This window comes from Galeopterus variegatus, unplaced genomic scaffold (assembly GCF_000696425.1).
Source record: "Galeopterus variegatus unplaced genomic scaffold, G_variegatus-3.0.2 Scaffold734, whole genome shotgun sequence".
Taxonomy (NCBI): Eukaryota; Metazoa; Chordata; class Mammalia; order Dermoptera; family Cynocephalidae; genus Galeopterus; species Galeopterus variegatus.
The window spans coordinates 442,066-461,903 of record NW_007726845.1 but is presented as its reverse complement, the minus strand read 5'-3'; the positions used below and the strand labels follow the sequence as shown (position 1 = coordinate 461,903).

At 41.5% G+C, this 19,838-nt stretch overlaps 1 protein-coding gene across 1 annotated transcript in view; it reads left to right on the top strand.

The window, feature by feature from the left end:
- Positions 1-19,838, top strand: part of DDR2 (discoidin domain receptor tyrosine kinase 2) — a 54,041-nt gene that overhangs the window by 18,912 nt on the left and 15,291 nt on the right. Inside the window, exons 2-9 of the mRNA XM_008571928.1 lie at positions 5,642-5,744; positions 7,141-7,372; positions 7,675-7,822; positions 8,203-8,308; positions 12,478-12,661; positions 16,638-16,881; positions 18,392-18,454; positions 19,290-19,420. Of these exons, the coding sequence (XP_008570150.1) occupies positions 5,642-5,744; positions 7,141-7,372; positions 7,675-7,822; positions 8,203-8,308; positions 12,478-12,661; positions 16,638-16,881; positions 18,392-18,454; positions 19,290-19,420 (1,211 nt within the window). The remainder of the gene's footprint in view (positions 1-5,641; positions 5,745-7,140; positions 7,373-7,674; positions 7,823-8,202; positions 8,309-12,477; positions 12,662-16,637; positions 16,882-18,391; positions 18,455-19,289; positions 19,421-19,838) is intronic.

The window sequence follows — 19,838 nt, the reverse complement described above, 5'->3', positions numbered from 1 at the left end:
TCTCTGTGTCACCGCTGCCGTCTTTCCTGGCCTTTGTTGCCTTGGGCTGCTCGGTCTCCTGGTACGGTTGCGGCGCTCTCAGGAATCTTCTTTTGCATCGGCCCTAAAACCTCGAGACTGTAGTTGCTTTTTTTCGTTGTAGATTAGTTGATCAGTGATTTATTTGTTTTTTGTTGCTCTTGGAAATGCAAATAGTACTCTGGCAGTGCAGCACACACTTCACAGGCTCTCTCTGTCCTCTGGCATGCTCACTCCAGACCCGTCGCCATCTTGCTCCTCGAAATGTGGGTTTCTTTGCTATGGCCCCAGAGAATCATCGGGTGTCCAGGCTGGAAGGGGCCTGGGAGCAGTGGTTCCCAGGCTTGGCCACACAGCAGGACCACCTGGGGAGCCTTAAAAACATACAGGTTCCTGAGCTCAGCTTCAGATACACCAAAGCAACATCTCTAAGAGGGAGTTCACAAACATGGGTTCTAAAATATCTCCAGAAGATTCTAAAGCAATCGATCCACGTACCAGCTTTCGAGAACCACTGCTTTACAGAATGACTAATCAAACTCCTTTGCTTTCCACATGAGGAAACTGAGACCCAGAGAGGGTCAGGATTTTGTTCACAGCCTACATGGTTTAAGTGGTAGATCAGGAGTGTATTTGAAGTCTTGATCTTCAGAGGTTGTGTAGCTTAGTGGAACCAAAGGCTTTAGAATCAGATTCTAAGATGAGTTAATATTTACTCAATGAACGGCCTCGTGCAGTTAAACTCTTTATCTGTAGAATGTGTGATTAGTGGGAAACATAAAATACTGAATGGGAAAATGCTTACCATATTGCCTGACACTTTCTAAATGCCTTCTAAATCCTAAATCAATGTTATTATTACTGTATTTCATTGAATTTAAGAAACTGCCAACTCTAAGTTACATCATTACTTTATGTGCCTCTAAGAATAAAGCACTGCCAGTTAAACTATGACACTATCTGCTTGTAAAATGCATCCAGATTTGGGAGAAATTAATATGTAAAAAGGTTGGAAAATGGTATTTCACTTCTGTTTCCTTGACCCTAGGAAGATTCTTATGTTACTGAATTAAATACTTAAATGGTAAATGCAAATTCCTGAAAAAGAAGCATACTTAGTGTGCTTGAGGAACAGCCAGGAGGCCAGTATGGCTGATGGGGAGGGTGGGGGTGGGGACGAGTTGTAAGACAGCCAGGAGACAGGTTAGGCAGGGCCCTGGAGACCATGCAAGCAATTTGAATTTGATTATGAGCAAGATGGAAAGTTACTGCAGGGCAGATGAGTTTTGAGCAGAAGAGTTTCATGATCTGACTTACATTTTAAAAGATACATAGGGAAAGCATAGAGGGATGAGTTAGGAGATTATTGTACTATTTCTGGTGGTAGAAGACAGTGAATTGGCTTAGGATTGTAGTAAAATATGTGGGAAAAAGTAGGTGGGATGTGGGAATATTTTCAGGGTGTAGCCAACGGACTTTTCATCAGCTGATGAATTAGACATGCGGTATGAAAGGAGTCAAGGATGGCTTCGAGAATTTTGGCCTCAGTCACTGGAAGAATGGAGTTGGCTGAAATGGAAAAGACTGAGGGATGAAATTTGGAGGGAGTCAGTATTTTACTCAACTTTATTGTCACTCCTAATCTATATTGATCTCTAAGACTTACCTCCTTTTGTCAATAAATATTTTTGCACACTTATTCTCTCCCTAGACATGCAGTGAAAAATAAAAATGAATAAGATACAGTGTCTCTTTTCCCCCCCAAAGTTTGCCATCTATAGGGAGGATAAGCTCACAAATAGTTATGTTACAAAGCAATATGTATTGAATACTATGAGAGATATTTAAAATGTCAGAAATAAGAGGAAGGAGATGTTTGTTGGAATTGGTACTATCCTCCCTCAAAAATGTTTGCTTTAGTTGAGTATGCATTCTTTACGTTGCAAAAAAAGAAGGCTAGTATAATAATTTCAGTCTTTCTGCTTTGGGGAAACTGGCCTCTTGCTGTACCTTAACCAGCATCCACAGCAAGCATGCTCTTTCTGCAAGCGTACCTCTGCACGTCCTGTTCCCTTTGTATAGAACACCCTCCCCCAGCGAGTTGAGTCACCTGGCTTGCTGTGCACCCTCACTCAAGTCTCTGCTCAAAATGACTTTATCTGAGAGGCTTCCTTGACTGTTTACATAAAAGAGCACCTATTCCCCTTCCACACTTCATTTTTCTCCACAGCACTTGCCATCTTCTCTTGTATTAGGTATTTATTTGCTTACTGTCTGTTTCCCCACATTGTGACAAAAGGCACTTTGTTTTGTTTACTGCTGTATTCCCATAGGGTTCGACATACTGTTGAATGAATGAATTAATAAATATAGGAACTAAAACAGACCATAGATTTGGAAAGAAATAAGGAAACAAGTGTATCATGCTGGGGGTGAGGTTGGAGGGAGGACTAGATTCTGAACAAAACTTTGGTTTCAGAAGAGACAGAAGGTGCTGAGCAGCTCACTTCCTACTCTGCAGTGCTGCTGTCAGCCGCAGGGCATCTTGGGAGAAACACTTTGCATCCAGCCACTCTTCTGGTTAAAGTAGAGGGAGCAGTCTGGTGTATTGGGCCAAACTTTGGATTGTGACACAGAAATGTGATCTGAGTCAAATCCCTACCACTGACTAGTTATGGGCCTTCCACTGCTTTCCTCATATATATTTTGGAGTAATAGTATATGCCCTGCCTGCCACATAGGGCTATTGGTACAGCACTTTGCAAATTGTTAAAAACTCTATTTTGGGGGCCGGCCTGGTGGCGCACTGCTACAGTGCGCCGCTTGGGAGTGCGGCGGCGCTCCCGCCGAGGGTTCGGATCCCACATACAGACCGGTTCCCGCTCACTGGCTGAGCGAGGTGCGGGCGCGACACTGAGGGTTGCGATCCGTTGCCGGACATGAAAAAAGACAAAAAGGAAAAAACAAAAAAACCAAAAAAACCCCTCTATTTCCGGGTCAAGATGGCAATGGGGGACACTATGACATGGATTGTAGCCAAAGGAGCAGGAATGCCTGCCTTGGCCAGTCAGGTGTCCTCCCCAGGAGGTCCCTGAGGGAATTACACACACAGGGGACAGTGGAAAAGGGAGAGCAACATTGTTCTACTTTATTGGTAGTTACGTGTAGGTCCCAAATGCCAATGTAGGTGCTCTGGTAAACTGGACTGGGGCATATCACCCAGTTTAGAGGCCTCCAGGAGCCTCTTCTTGTTCACTAAGTCACTGGTGCCAAGGACTAAAACACTTAGCCTACTCAACAACATGTAGGATCAGTGTCAAGGAGGGGGTCGGAGCAGGCCCTGAGTCAGGTGTGGCTTTCACCGCGTGGAGGGATGGAGCAGACAAGAGGGCTGTCTTCTGTGTGTGACGTTTGAAGTGTACATCAACCTCACCCACAGGTAATTTTGGCCTCATTGGCATCTTGTTTCAGTATTTCCTTACTGTATTAGTTTGTTGCTGTTATTTATAATAGAATAGTTGAAACTGGGTAATTTATAGAAAGAAAACTTATTTCTTACAGTTTCAGAGGCTGAGAAGTCCAAAGTCTAGGAAACACACCTGGTGAGGGCCTTTTTCTCGGTTATGACTTTCCACAGCAATGCAGGGTGTCACATGGTGAGAAAGGGCTGAGCAAGAGAGCTAACCTGCTCTCCTTAAAAACCCATGAGAGCCACATCCACGACCATCCATTAAACCATCAACCCATTACTCCACAAAAGGATCAATCCAGTCACTAGGGCACCGTCCTCACGATCTAATCACCTCTTAAAAGACACCACCTTTCAAATATCATAATTGGATTTCCCATCCTCTTAACATTGTTACAGTGGAGATTAAGTTTCCAACACATGAACTTTTGTGGGACACATTTGACCCATAGCACTTATTCTCACTCTTTCCTTCAATTTCACTTCTCAGAGAGTTTGGAATTTGAGAAATTGCTGCCTCATCCTCAAACAATTAAGATTTGCCATGCAGATTTGAGCATGATCATTTGTGGAACCTATCACCTCAGCTGGAGAAATTACACATTTGATAAGAATAGGCCAAATGATACTAGATTCCCATGTCTATCCCTTGATTCAAATCTGACTTGGATAGTGAACAGAGAAGTGTTCCAGTTGGGTATATAGCCATATTTCTTGCCAAAGCTGTCTGTGTATGGTTTTGCTTAACCACAGTTTTTGAAAATATCAGCTAGTCCTTGGCCCAGAGCCATCTTTCCTAGGGTCAGATAATCCAGGAGCTTTACTTGGTGTGACACAGGCACCCTTGTCAAAGATCAGTTGACCTTATGTGTGTGGGTTTATTTCTTAACTATTCTGTTTTATTGATCTATATGTCAGCTTTTTTTTTTTTCAGGTACCACACTGATTTAATTATTATAGCTTTGCAGTATACTTTGAAATCTGGAAGTGTGATACCACCAACTTTGTTCTTTTCCAAGATTACTTTGGCTATTCAGTTCCTTTCCTGGTTCCATATGAATTTTAGAATTTTTTTTCTATTGCTGCAAAAATACACCATTGGGATGTTGAAAAGCAATAATTTCTGCATCAGCTTCAATTTTTTTTTTTTATTCTTCTCACTATGGGTTCTGTTTTCCTGCTTTTTTTTTACATGACTGGTAACTTTTTCTTGTGTGGAACATACTTTTACTAAAAAAGACAATCTCTATCTGAAGTTCAAATTTAACTAGGTATCCTGTATTTTAGGTGGAGGCCCTATGTCTTGAGAACTCTTGTCCCCTTGACCTTGCCAAATTCTTACCTTTGTCTCCTAGGCTCAGGGAGTTCTCCAGCTCTGCCTGAGTTCTTGCTTATTGTACTGTAGCCTGGACAAACTCTGATGGCAGTAAGCTGGTGCAATTTTAGGGCTTATCTTCTTTGTTTCCTGTCTCTCAGAGATTGTTGTCCTTTGTTGTCTGATATTCTCCATCTTCAAAGACAATTTTTCATGTATTTTGTTGTTTTTGATTATTTCATACAGGATGGTAAATCTGGTCCCTGTTACTCTATCTGGGTTAAAAGTTGAAGTCCATCCCCAGAGATTATTGTTTTTAGCTAGGAGCCAGAATATGGTGCTAATGGGGACCCAAAATGTATCTTCACAGGAGAGTTTTTTGGTTTGCTTCATAGTTTCATGCAATCAGCTACCCAGAGAAAAGAATGCTGTGGATCACAGGGCTACCTGGTGTTTATGAGGATGACTCACTACTGCTGGGAAGTTGATCAGAAGTGCACATCTGTTAACAAGAACATGGGGAGGGGCCACTGGGGTCACTACCAAACACGAAGGATAAATGAGCACACTACACTATATTTCATTACTGGTCAGAGTTTGAACCAAAAGATAGGTTTGGCTGAGAGTCAAATCTTGGAGGCTTAAATGGTATTTGGAGTCAGGGCCAAGAAGACAAGTCTGGTAGACTCGGAGTGGTCAAACTGGCGTCATCTAGGGATTTAGGAAGATTTAAGTTCTCTTATTCCCTATTCAATAATCAGTGAGATTCATTCTAGGGGGCTCTAGAAATACAACTATAAGTTTGGCCTCTCTTTTGTCTTTGGTTTCTCTTGGTCTAGCTATATGCCGCTACCCTTTGGGCATGTCTGGAGGCCACATTCCTGATGAGGACATCACAGCTTCCAGTCAGTGGTCAGAGTCCACAGCTGCCAAATATGGAAGGTGAGGACAGCTACCTCAAGAAAGCCTGCATTCTGGGATAGACAGATTTCCTGGACACAGAGCCCTAACTTGAGGGATCGAGGAAGAGGGGTGGTACTGGTGGGAGCTGGTGGGAATGGGGAAAGAACATCAAGGGGGCCTGTCCTGCTCTATGTTTTCAGGGAGAGAATTCAGGGCTTGGCCACATGTACTGGTCTGGCAACCCCATCCCAACCACAGAGGCCTCAGAGCCACACCACCTACAGCAAATGGGTTCATTGATATGCAGTGAATTTGCTCTACCTGACCTTTTCATTGTGAGTTGCTTCAGGAAGCAGGTCAAAATGGCAGATATGAAAAGGTGCAGATTATGTAGGACACTGGTAGTTAGTGTCCACTCCTCTTCTCAGAGGGTATCTGTGAAACATCACTCACTGTGCAAAGCATCGGGGGCTTGACCAGACCTTGAGGGCTCCAACAAGTTTCTCCCCTCTCTTAAGGGTATCTCACATAGAAGGGCCATCCTACGCATAAACAGAGTGTGGTAGGTTCCTGTGGCATAATTTCAGGGGTGCTCTAAATCAATAAAGTTCCTAACTCAAAAACTGCTCTGCTGGTTGGAGCCTAATCCTCCTGCTGGAATAGAATTCTCATGGTGTAAAGTATTGATTTAGTTAAAAAGGAATCATCCATAACAAAAGCAACCCTAGTAAACCTTCCCCCTGATATCTATCATCGTGTGTGAAAGACTAGAGTGATAGTTGGTGGGGCTGGCAGGGAGCAACAGATGAGTGGGAGACATCGTGAGAAATGGGAGCATTCCAGGGAAGAGGGAAAGTGGTAAGAAGTTCCCCCACTAAACCTTATGCTAATTTCACAATCTTGCTCAGTGGTAGCTTAGCCTGGACTTTCTGCTGGGCTGCCCATCCTGTCTGTCGTGTCCATTGATGGTTAATTCCATTGCATTTGCATAGGCCACGCTGGAGATCCTTCTGTCCCTTCCTCCCCAATCCTATAACTTTATATCCAAGCAAGGAGTGGCTATCTTTGTTAAGCTGAGTCTGAAAGGAGGAGCGGGGATGGTGTAATGACTCCATAGGGGAACAGAGGGTAGAAAGTGTTTCATTTCCTTCGAGGTCTCTAAATCAGGATGGGAAATAAAAGCTTCATGTGATCCAAAGGACTCCAGCTCCTTGCTGGTGACTGTCTCTGGGTTTCATGGTGCTCCAGGGAGAGGAACTGACCACAAATGGGTTCTGTGGTGGCAGTCAGACCAGGGAGGAGAACCCAAATTCCATCTGGACTGGGCCCCCAGACCGCTCTCTCCCCCCAGGACAGGGCAGCTGCTTGCTGTGAACTGGTGAACAGAGCAGTGGTTTCACAGCTGCCCCCTCTCTCCCCACCCTCACTTCTCAAGGCTGGACTCAGAGGAAGGGGATGGAGCCTGGTGCCCTGAGATTCCAGTGGAACCCGATGACCTGAAGGAGTTCCTGCAGATTGACTTGCACACTCTACACTTTATCACTCTTGTGGGGACCCAGGGGCGCCATGCAGGGGGCCATGGCATTGAGTTTGCCCCCAGGTACAAGATCAATTATAGTCGGGATGGCACTCGCTGGATCTCCTGGCGGAACCGGCATGGGAAACAGGTAGGAAGATGAGACCCTGGGATGTCCAAGATCATGTTTGACTTAGGCTAGAAGAAGAGCACAAGTTGTCTGTGTAGGTGTGTGTGTCCACAGATGCGGCATGCCCTCCTAAACATGTGAGCCAGGGTGAGGCAGGGTGGCAAGTGGGCAAAGACAGCAACATCAAGGCTGTGGGAAAGCTGAGTGGATGCATTATGCTCCTTGAACTAAAAGGAGTTGTTCCATCAAAAGGGTGATGGGGGTGAAGAAAAGTGAGCATGACTTAATACCATCTCTTCATCCTTTCTTTTCTCTCTCCTCAGGTGCTGGATGGAAATATCAACCCTTATGACATTTTGCTAAAGGACCTGGAGCCCCCCATCGTGGCCAGATTTGTCCGATTCATTCCAGTCACCGACCACTCCATGAATGTGTGCATGAGAGTGGAGCTTTATGGTTGTGTCTGGCTAGGTAGGTCTCTAGCACAGGGAGCTTATAGACCTTATTAAAAACTGCTACCCCTGGGATATAAAGGGAATCAAGCCGGAAAAGGATAGGATCAGTTATCCCTGGAATGAAGTGATTCCTTCTTGGGTAGAGAAAGAAGCATTTTCCACCCACCCAGGACATGGTGCCCCACACACAGAACAATGCATTCAGAGTCACTCTGCTGACTGCCACTGAGAAGTGCTTCTCAGCAGGGCTCCCTGTGAGCCCAGGTTGGGTCCTAGTGGACACGCTACACAAGCTTGTGCCCTTGGAGCATCACCTAGCTCCCTGGGGTAGCTGGTCTGAGCAGCAGGCATGTCTTTTCCCCAGCATCACAGACACAGCTGTGTTTCCTTTGGCAGATGGCTTGGTGTCTTACAATGCTCCAGCAGGGCAGCAGTTTGTACTCCCTGGAGGCTCTGTCATTTATCTGAATGATTCTGTCTATGATGGAGCCGTTGGGTACAGGTAAGTTCTGGGAAGCTTTGATCATCCAAATGGGAAGATGGCCATCAGGAGAGAATAATAATTTATCATGGCTTCGGGTCAATAATTAGTCAATCAGCTGACCGGTATTTATTTAGTTCCTGTACTAGGCATTTTGAGATAATTTAGATGAATAAGCATACATGGCCTTTATTTTCAAGGAATTAAAGTCTGGTTTGGGAAGACAAAGTAATTATAGAGAAAATGACCATAAATTATGCAAAGCAAAGGTTAAAATTTGTGGTATGGCTCTATTTATGGTGGTCATATTCTTGACCCTCAAAATGGGACATACGGTCTGTCATAAGTATTGGCCTACTTACGGAAACAAAGGGCCAGAGGATTGAAGTAACAAGTATAATAAATTGGCCAGGCCAAGAAGTTCAGGAAGAATGGACCCATTAATATAAATGCTTTAGAAATTGTGAAAAGAAGGAGACAAGTAAGGCTTGTAATAGACAAGGAAAGTTTCTAGGATGAGATGAGAACAGGAGCAGAGAAAGGTGGGTAGAAGGAAGCAGGGGAAAGGAGCAGGGATAGGACAAGGATGCCCTGATGAAAGGAGGAGCTGGAGCTGAGAGCAGCAGAATGACAGGGAAGGGGCCTGAAGTGGATCCATGGAGGGCTATGGTGGAGAAGTGAGATCAGATGCAGTAGGAGTTTAGGGTTGGTAGGAGATGTTCCCACCTATCCTACTGCACTGCAGGTCTTGTTCTTCTTCTAGCCCAACTCAACACTTGTCTCTCTCAGCTCAGTCAGGATTAAGCCTTTCAGAGAGGTCAGACCACAGTGAAGTCCAGACCAAGTGACAGAGTTTGCTGGGGGTTGAGAAAAGGAGATATTCATGAGTTTCAGGAAGGGGAGTGTGGAATTACAGCATATGCATTGGCTTAGGTGTGATGAACAAACCATTGGCCTCCAGCTGCCACGCCCTGGGTGAGGCCTGATTCATCCAGTCTTCTGCTCCTAGTCACTTCCTTTCTATCTGCATAGTCACTGTTCTTTCCCATTTGCTTAAACTGTCTTGGCGTCATTTCAGTCAGCCACATCCCAACCAGCATATACTGAAGACACAGAGAAAATCAGAGGTCAATTGAATTCAGTTTCGTTTAATAAATCTTTGTTAATAAACCATTGTGATGTGCAAGAGATTTGGCCTGGCACAGTAGGTACTCAAAGATAATGAAGGCATTGGTCCTACCTATAAGGAGCTCATAATTTGCAACGGGGGATAAGACAGGATATAAATTGCTGCAATACAAGGATATGAGTAAGAGATATCCTATGAATGCTCTGGGGCTCAAAGGAAAGAGTAAACTGTAGTGGAAAAGCACAGGATCGAGAGTGAAAACACCCGAGTTCATGTACTAAAAGTTACTTCTGTGAGGCTTAAGTGATTTAAAAATTTATAAGCATTTTCTAAGGTAAAGAGTTATACACACTGTTATTATTTGATGGGAGCACCAGTAAACACATGGTAGAGTAGATGAAATCTGAACTGGGCCCAAAAGGGTGGGTAGAACTCTTTCAGGTAGAGAACCTTAAAACGGAATTTTAGGCAAAGAGATTAGCATGAAGGAAAAAGAATCGTGGTTGTAAACTTTAGGGGAAAGTCTGGGAAAATCAATAGTGTAGTTGACCTTGGGCCATTTTATGTAGCAAAGTAGGAGATGAGAAGCATAACAAGGCAGATTATGCCGTATTTATAGGAACTTGAATGTCAATGCCAAGAGGAGCAAGAGAAGGCGGAGGAGTAAGAATTGTCTCTGTTCTTGTTTTTCATGAACATGATCATCAACATAATGAGACATTGAAGGTTTTTAAAGATGGGGAAGGAGGTGATTGGAGCTGTGCTTTAGATAGGTTAATCAAGCAGAATGCAAAAGTTAGATTTGCGTGGAATGAGGAGGGAATGAGGGACATTTTTTAATTTCAAATTTTGTCAGGTGAGAAGAATTAATGACCCAGGCCAAAATGGTGATTGTGGCAGTGTGGAAAAGTGATACTCATTTAGGGGATATTTGCAATCTGATTGGATGTAGGGGACAAGGCAGTAGGGTAAGAAAAAGAATTAGATGAAGCCTTGGTCTAAATGACTGAAACTGCGGGAATGACATTTATTCACTCAACAGACATATTGGAAATGCTTACTAAGCACCAGACACTTTTCAGTGACTATGAAAGAGAAGTACGATTTGCAGAAAAGAGAAACTCAAGTGGAAGATTTGGTTTAGTAGGGGATGATAATGGATTTAGTTTGGGATATAAGTTTAAGGGACCAATAGGACGTTCGAATGGAGAAATAAAGAAGGTACTGGAAAATGGCTCTGAACACCAGAGGAAAGACAAAAACTAATTATAGAAATTTAGACATAATTAGCTTCCACTTAACAAGTGAGGTAATAAAATATCTGGTTGTGGCGGCTGAGTGATGAGATTCAAGATACCTAGATCGGGGTCTCAGGAAATAGATAGCGTTAGTAGCAAAAGTTACTTATGTAATTAAAAAAAAAAAATCAAGAATAATATGTGCTTGTTGTAGTAATTCTAATAATTCTGAAGTATATAAAGTAAACCTGGAAAGTTTCCTTCCTTATTTCTTCTCCACCTGATTTAATTTTGACCAAGGAGAAACTGAATATACATTCCTTTTGATTTGTGCTGCTTTTCACAAGACTTTCATGGGATTTATTTTTATGGGGATAATGGGAAATATATTTTTCGCAAGTAAACATGTTCTCCTAGTCTTCTGATCAAGAGAGAAAAAAAGATGGCAAATCCTTGGAAGGGAGATCCAGGCTCTGGTCACTGTGGATAAAGCCAGTCAAATTTTATAATTTGCCAAACATTTTTCAATGAATAAAGTCGAAATAGCCACCAGAATATTACAATTTCTAGAAATCATTGTAATTGGACCCTCACTTAGCTGCCAATGGATTACATGACTAAAAAACATAGAGTTACGATTGGTTTTAGCAGAATATCCTGGAAAGTGATATCTATAAACAACTGCATAGAAGTTGACTGTTAGTTTTATTCAGTTGTGAATTTACTAATTCTTTCTTTTTTTTTTTTTTTTTGCAATTTGGAAATTTTACATATCATTGATTCTGGCTGTTAACCTCAAGGGTCACATCCATTATTACTTGAAGGTGAATATCCCACTCTCTTGTTTTGGGAGATTCCTGACATATCTTCCAGAACTTGAGATGCAGAACTCAAGGAGAAAGAAGTTCCACATGATGGGCTCTTGCTCTGTCCCTCCATAAAAAGAAGGAAAGAGGCCTCTTTATATCTTTTAAATAGTCAAATTAACATAAATATACTTATACCCCATCTAGCAGTAGAGCAAACTCAGCCGTCCAAAACACAGTCTCACACTCAGAAGTAGAAAAGGCTGCCAAGCTAGAACACAAAACTAAATCTAATACCTTAGACTCTCATGAAATCCATGCAATTTATTCCTTAGGTCTAGTATTCTCATATTTAACTAAAATTAAAACTAAATTTGCCTTTAAATTTGGCAGAGATTACTTTTTTATTGCCCTTTAGTTTGATATCAAATTGGATTATTGGAAATGTGGGGTATAAGAAGGCATGATTGGATTCTCTGAAATTAATTCACTGAATGATGACAACATACGGTAAAAGGAGAATCAGAAAAAATTTCCAACAGGCTCTGCGAACATTTATTTAGTGAACATTTATTTAGGGGCAATTATTATTATTTATTGTAATATTCATTCCGTGCATTTATTTATTCCTTCATTTACTTAATGAATTAATTCATCAAATGCATTTGATAATTTTGAGTCATTATATCAAGACATTATATTCAGTAGGCAAGGATACAGTAGATTTTAGGAAGCTTTTCATATAAATGATAAAATAACGTTTAAGACTTTTGCTACTAAAGTGGTAAGCATTGAATATTTTGTACAATTCACTTATATAAAATTCTCAGTTCTCCATTGATGCAGATAAATGAATCAGTACTATAGAAGAACTTTGATTTTTCATAATCCCTCAACCTCCGAGATAATCAGCTCTTATAAAACCCAGGGCGAAGAGCTGGGTGAAACCTCTTCCATGAATGTGTGATTAACTTCAGGTTTCTCTCTCCTTTGCTTCTCCTCTCCTGGCCTGAGCAGTATGACTGAAGGACTGGGCCAGTTGACAGATGGGGTGTCTGGCCTGGACGATTTCACCCAGACCCATGAATACCACGTATGGCCTGGCTATGACTACGTGGGCTGGCGGAATGAGAGTGCCACCAATGGCTACATCGAGATCATGTTTGAATTTGACCGCATCAGGAATTTCACTACCATGAAGGTCAGTGGACTTAGGTGTGGTGGAACTTCTTCCAAAGGCCAAAATCACAGTGTGGTAGAAGAAAGACATGCAGAAAGAAACCTGAACTGATGGTAGCAGAACTGGATTTAAACACTAATTCCACTACTAACCAGCTACATGCATTTCAAAGTCAGTTCATCTCTAAGGGCTTTTTTCTTTACTCATGGGTTAGACTAGATCAGTTGTTCTTGATGTTTTTTGTTTTTCTTTTTTTCATCCCAGAACCAGAGCCAACATATCAATTTCATTAGGCACAGTAATTATTTTATCAGCTATCACGGAGCAGTGAAGAGGGAGTAGGTGAATTTTGTTGAGTGATTGGATGGACGGGTTGGTGATGGAGCCTGGTAAATGCAGACACTCTATAAGAGTTGGGGAGGGCCTGAAGCAGGCCCTCACAGGAGAGCCCAGCCTTGATGTTAGGGTTGAGAATATCTCTGTTAATAAAATAATAAGTTTGCTGGTACGTAGCCCAGACCATTAATTTACTTTTCCCTTACTCAGTCCCAAGTCTGTTTCAGAGAGAAAGGAATAGAAGGGAAGCAAAGTCCATGCAAAAAATGACCTGATCAAATGCTAAACCTGAATTCCAAGATTGAGGAAGACTAGGACTTAAAGGAAGAGAGGGAAGCTCTTGTGTTGGATAAAAGAGGCCCCAGGAGCTTATGTGGTTTGCACATAACTTTTACTGGTTTGTGAGGGAGCACGAGGAAACCTCAAATAAGCCCCAAGAAAGTGCGCAAGAGAATTCACCCTCATACTTGGGTACCTGTTTATCTGTTCTTCTCCCCATAAATAGTAGGGAGCAGATATTAACAGGCAACAAATTGGTGACTGCTTCTATTTACATCAGTCCTAAGCTTCAATATTTGTTTCCTAAATTCATCCATTCTTCTATCTTGTTATTAATTTATCAGCTATATTTGGAACACAAATAGCACTCGGCTAGGTTCTGGGGACAAACAGGTGAATAAGAAATGGTCCCTATCTTGGGACAATTTGCAGTGCAGTGGGGAAGCTACTATTTATTTGCAAAAGGAGGTATATAGGACAATATGGGACCCAGAAAAAGGAAATCTGTGCTTCCTTAACAGTTCCTACTAAATCAAAATTTGTTGTGTTCTTTACAGAAACTGGGAATCAGAAAGAAAGTGCATGTCTATTACTCCCAGAAGTTAATATGATAATATTTTCTAATTGGATTAATAGCTATTAGTGAAGTGTAGAAACATTTAAGATGAGAACAGAAGGATCAACACATGCCCAATCTTCTATTTTATTGTTCAAGGATGAAGAATGAAGAGTGAATAGAAGATGTTCTGCAGTCTTCTGGGTTTCTCTTTGACAGGTGTAAAACATACTGTTCTTTGCAGTTTTGTTGGGGGGTAGGGGAATATGCATAGTAACAAAAATGTGCTTTAAGAGGAAATTTATTTGTATTGTTACATAATGTGTATACACATAAGCACCTATGAACATGTATGTAAATTCACAAATATTCATAAATATATACCATTGGGAGAATTTCTAGTCTTACAAATAATGAAATGTGTTTCAAACTCTCTATAAAGTTACAAAATTTAGTTAATAAACTTTGATCTTCCTGAATCCCCAGCAGCTCCTGTTTAGTTTATCACAGGTTAAAATTATTCAAAAGCATATTCTGCAATGAGAAGATGCCAGAAACCTCTAAGGAGCTGACTCATGGCCAGTCCTTTTAAGCCAAACAGGTCTCCAGCATATTTTAATCTTTCGGAGACAAATAAAAAGTAAAAGAGGACTTTGATTTTCAAGTCACTGATGTCTTCTAGAGAGTAGTTTTTGCTTCCTAGGCAAATTACTACTCATTTCCTCCCCTAAAGTATAGTTAAAATGCACCATTAAAATATACTAATGCATTTTCAAAATATATTGTATGAGAAGTCTTCAAAAAGTTCATGGAAAGATTTGTATTAACTTTAATTCTATTTTTCCACAAACTTTTTGAGATACCCTTGTATTTATTAAACAAACATATAAGAACACATGGGAATGAAATCCTATGCTATTTATTTGCATTCCCAAAGAAGAATTCCCAAAACATCTGTAGGAGAGATTACCTTCCCCACAGGATACTTATCCAACACTTTGCAGATTTCAAAACATCTGAAAAATCTATTGAAGCTGTAGATGGTATTTCTTTGATTTTTTTTTTCTTAGCCTTGCTCCATTGACTTGTGTTCAATAAACTGGAACAGTTAATTCATCCCAAGGAAGGTAGTAACACACATTTTTATCATTAAAACATTTGGAGGAAAATCCAAATGGCAAAGTTGAGATGATATGCTACATCTCTACATGGCATCATATATGAAAAGAGCAGGGCCAAGCCCATGGTGCACACTGGAGAGTGCGGCGCTGGGAGTGCAGCAGCACTACTGCCGCGGGTTCGGATCCTATATAGGGATGGCTGGTGCACTCACTGGCTGAGCGCGGTGCGGCCGGTCACAAAAAAAAAGACAAAAAAAAAAAAAAAAGCTGCTATCAAAATTTGCATATAGGGTTGTGAAGCATATATCTTCATTTCTTGTGGGATTGTTGGATCATATTGTGGGTGTAAATTTAACTTTATAAGAAACTGCCAAACTTGGTCACAAAAAAAAAAAAAAAAAAAAAAAAAAAAAAAAAAGGAAAGAGCACTGGAGTAGGAGTCCAGAGTTCTAGACCCAGTTCTGTTGTTGACCAACCACAGGCAAGTCAAACCTCTATGAGCACCCTTATCTCATTAGTAAATAAACAATTGGATTAGATAATTTTTACAATCACTAGTAACTCTAATATTCTGTTCTTATGGTATGTCTGGTCTATTTCTTTAATCATTAAATTTCTATAATCATTCCTGCTGCTGCTTTAGCTAAAAATAAATTTGGAACGGTAATCTTGTATTGACTATCCAGAAACCAGGGGAGGTTACTGAGGACAGTCAAAGGGTTACAAGTCAGGGCCTAAGCAAGACATTAAAATGGAAACAATAAATATATTCCTAGAATGACAATGATGTTTTTCTAACCTATGAAATCCTTAAATTCGGGAGATGGTGGACTAGGAAAAGTTACTGAACGACCGTGAGTGACTTGAGTCAGTTACAAATATTCACGCTCCATTTTTGAGGGTTGTTAAACACAGACATAGGGGCAGTTGGGAATCTTTGTTCCTGATGACCCTTAAAAACCATACAAACATCCTGGTGAAATGGTCATGGCAGCAGACAAGAGGCTACAAGCTAACTTCCAATAGACCTTCTTTTCTCATCTCAGAAATTACCTATGAGGAAGATTATGCCCTCATCAGAATGGCTTTACCTAAACTGAATTTAATTAAGAGAAATGATTAAGTTGGTGTTTCTGGCTGAAAAATGCTGATACATGGCACTTGAAATGAGATTACTAAAAAGAAAGATGAAATTGTTTTGGATTGTGTATTATTTCAGGTTTCTTACCTAACTCTATTGAAAAGGAGTGATCTAGCTTTGAAATGTACCTAGAAGGCGGTAGGGTGGCAGTCTTCTTTCTCAGTTCAGCATAGATCAAATCTGGGTAGATGGCAACTGTGGTTGAGAGGATTATAGACTCAGGAGAGTTGAGGACAAGGAAGAACCTGAGAGGATGCTGGTCTAGCCCTCATTTAACAAATGAGGAAACTGCAGCCCAGCAACATGATGTAAGGTGGCCAGAGGACACAGCTGCAGAGATGTAACTGGGGTTGCAGCCAGTTTTTCTAAGTTCTGACCTATGTATCACTACCACTGTTAAGTTCCTAGAAGAGAAACTCAGAAGACTGCAGAGCACCAACTATTCACCAAGGGTGGTGCTCAGGGAAACAGGTAGGTCTAGGGTTCTATTGGGTCAGCTTGCACTGTGTCCCCATGCAAACTAACAGTGACAACCCGTCACTCACCTGCCTCTTTCTCTGCCAGGTCCACTGCAACAATATGTTTGCTAAAGGTGTGAAGATCTTTAAGGAGGTGCAGTGCTATTTCCGCTCTGAAGCCAATGAGTGGGAACCAAATGCTGTCTCCTTCCCTCTTGTCCTGGATGACGTCAATCCCAGTGCTCGGTTTGTCACAGTGCCCCTCCACCACCGAATGGCCAGTGCCATCAAGTGTCAATACCATTTTGCTGACACCTGGATGATGTTCAGTGAGATCACCTTCCAATCAGGTAGGGAGCTCTTAGGGCCCCATAGGGAAGTGGAGCCAGGCACTGTGTTGAATCTTGAAAAGTTAAAAGGTATTTAGGACGTTGCCTGCACCATTAAATTTTAGATGGTGAGACAAAATCCATATAATGATTTTTCAAAAACTGTTCAAAATGGTACCAACAATAAGTAGCCAGAAAGGGGAGTGGGGGGGCACTAGACAGTGGGTTTGTCATGGACAGCATTGAGGGAGTGAGACTTGTACTGGGTCTGGAAGAAAAGTACAGGCATAAAATAACATAAGAGAGGAGAGACTAATTTAAAGATAAAACAGAAGACCGCATCCTTTCTGATTTGTTTTTTGAAAGAAGAAAAATTCAAGATGGTTTGCTTATTAAGATGTACTGATGAGAAAATAAAGCATATATTTAGAAAACAGGTTTTGTGCCTAAGTGCATTCTCTGCTGATAATTTAATCTAAGAGTAAATGGACGGATTATTTTATATGAGTATGTATTGAGAGCAGAAATTAAGATGTTCAAAAGCAGTACCACTGACACTGTGTTCACTGGGGGATGAATAAAAACTCCCATCCACCCTCAGGGATTCTCTAGGCAGAGTAATCACTTCACTGATAATGGCTAACTATGAGGATACTTCAGAAAGTTCATGGAAAAATGGAATTAAAGGATAGTACGAATCTTTCCATGAACTTTTTGAAGTACCCTCACGTAGCTATGGACTATGGTTTTTGTTTTCTTGGATCTCTTCAGCTTTAAATCTAATGTCATAATAATATTAGTTTTCACTGGAGCCTGAAGAACCAATTCAGAAAGTTCATGTAGAGGTCAGATACCTTCTTCTTTACATAATAATGTAAAGAAGAAGAAAAATTAGGAAGAAATGTCTCTTAGAAAGGAAATATATATTCTAATTCTTGACCCCCTTGATTTTTTAGTTGCTGACATCAATCTGGCAAATACACTGTGGGGGGTTAGTTTCAGAAACTGCAACATCACAGTAAAGGACGTTCAATATCAATAATATTCCTATAAAAACGAGGCCTTAAATTCAAGGGCTAGTGGAAACCCTTTTATAAAACAATTTAATTTCTTGAATGAAAGAGCATCTTAGCCCTGTGTCTGTCCCATGCCCACTTAACCACTATATTCTTTCTACATTTGGCTGAATTTGAGACCTGAGTCCTATGCTTTATGATAACATATAGTCACAGCCCTCTGAACCACTGTTTCTTGAACTTTTTGTACCATGACACCTAGTATGTAATATTTTAAAAAAAAATTTCTTGAAATAAAAATTTTCTTGAGAAAATTTTGCGAAAGAAAAGTTGACCTTACTAGATAGATGGATGGTGATATTTTTATTTAATAGATTTGTGATTTCATTTTTCAAAAAGGCTGTTGGCAACTTATTAAACTGATTCCACAATGTGCCAAGTCACAACCTACCTTCAGAGAAAGCAGTACCCAGCTGTCTTCTCCCCAGCGCTGACTCACATTTGTTTTGTAATAGACGCTGCCATGTACAACAACTCTGGAGCCCTGCCCACCTCTCCTATGGCACCCACAACCTATGGTATGTGTGATTCCTAATTATGAAAATTAGGTTGAAGGGACCTCCTGGAGGATGAAGAAGGGTGGAGATTTGCAAAAGCCTGACTGTGTGGGAGGCTTGAAACCAGGTGGCTTTGGATGAAGAGTAGTCCTGAAAAGGTAGGACAGTCCACCTCCAAAGTCAAGGGCCCAAATTCATTCTCTTCATTACTGAGTCATGTGATTCTTCAGCTGAGGCAGAGTCTGATGTTGTACCAATTGCTCCATAAAGTTTGGGAAGCTTGGGGGCAGAAACAAGGAAAGGGACATTTCTAGGTGAGACCCATAGTGGAGGTCTCAATGAATGGGTGAAAGTCTATAAAACAAAATGCTGTTCTCTCTGAATGGAGATAAATATGCTGTGCAGAAGTGTATTCACTGCTTCAGACAGTCACTGGCCAATATCGGCCAGCAATCTGGGAAACGTGTGTGATTGAGTGTTTCCAGAGAGAATCTTGGCATGTCTCAAAGAATGCAAAGATTGAAAACTGGTTCCTCACCTGTTTTTCATGAAGTGTGATTGGGGTCTACAGACCCAGACCATGTAATACAGGGACGCAATTTGGGGAAGAATGGAAAAATTCTCCATTATGCAGTCTGTGACACTGGGAAAGGGAGGCTGTTATCCCATGGCAGAGGACTATAAGGGCAAAGCAATAAAACAGTAGCAAGAGAAAAAATAATCAGAAGTATTCAGGTGGCATCTTCTGGAATTATCCTGAAGAAACAGTTCTACTTCTGTTCCTACAGTCCAGTCCCTCATGCTTTTTCTTGCCCCATGAGATGATTATATTCTCCACCTTCTTTCCTGCTCACAGATCCAATGCTTAAAGTCGATGACAGTAACACTCGGATCCTGATTGGCTGCTTGGTGGCCATCATTTTCATCCTCCTGGCCATCATTGTCATCATCCTCTGGAGGCAGTTCTGGCAGAAAATGCTGGAGAAGGTGAGGAGGTGCAGAACAGGCGTGGGACAGGAAACTGCTGCCCCCTTCCCTAAGCTGCTGTTGCCCCTGGAGTGAAAGGCAAATTACAAGAATTTATAAATGGTTAAAGAGTTAACTGAGGCTACCAAGAAGCATAGACAGGGAGAAGATTGTTTTTAAAAGGAGTCAGCAGGCCGGCCCGGTGGCACACTGCTACAGTGCGCCGCTTGGGAAGTGCAGTGGCGCTCCCTCCGAGGGTTCGGATCCCACATACAGACCAGTTCCCGCTCACTGGCTGAGCGAGGTGCGGGAGCAACACCGAGGGTTGCGATCCTGTTGCCGGTCCCGGTCCGGTACGGGCGCGACACTGAGGGTTGCGATCCGTTGCCGGACACGAAAAAAGACAAAAAAAAAAAAAAAAAAAAAAAAAAAAAAAAAA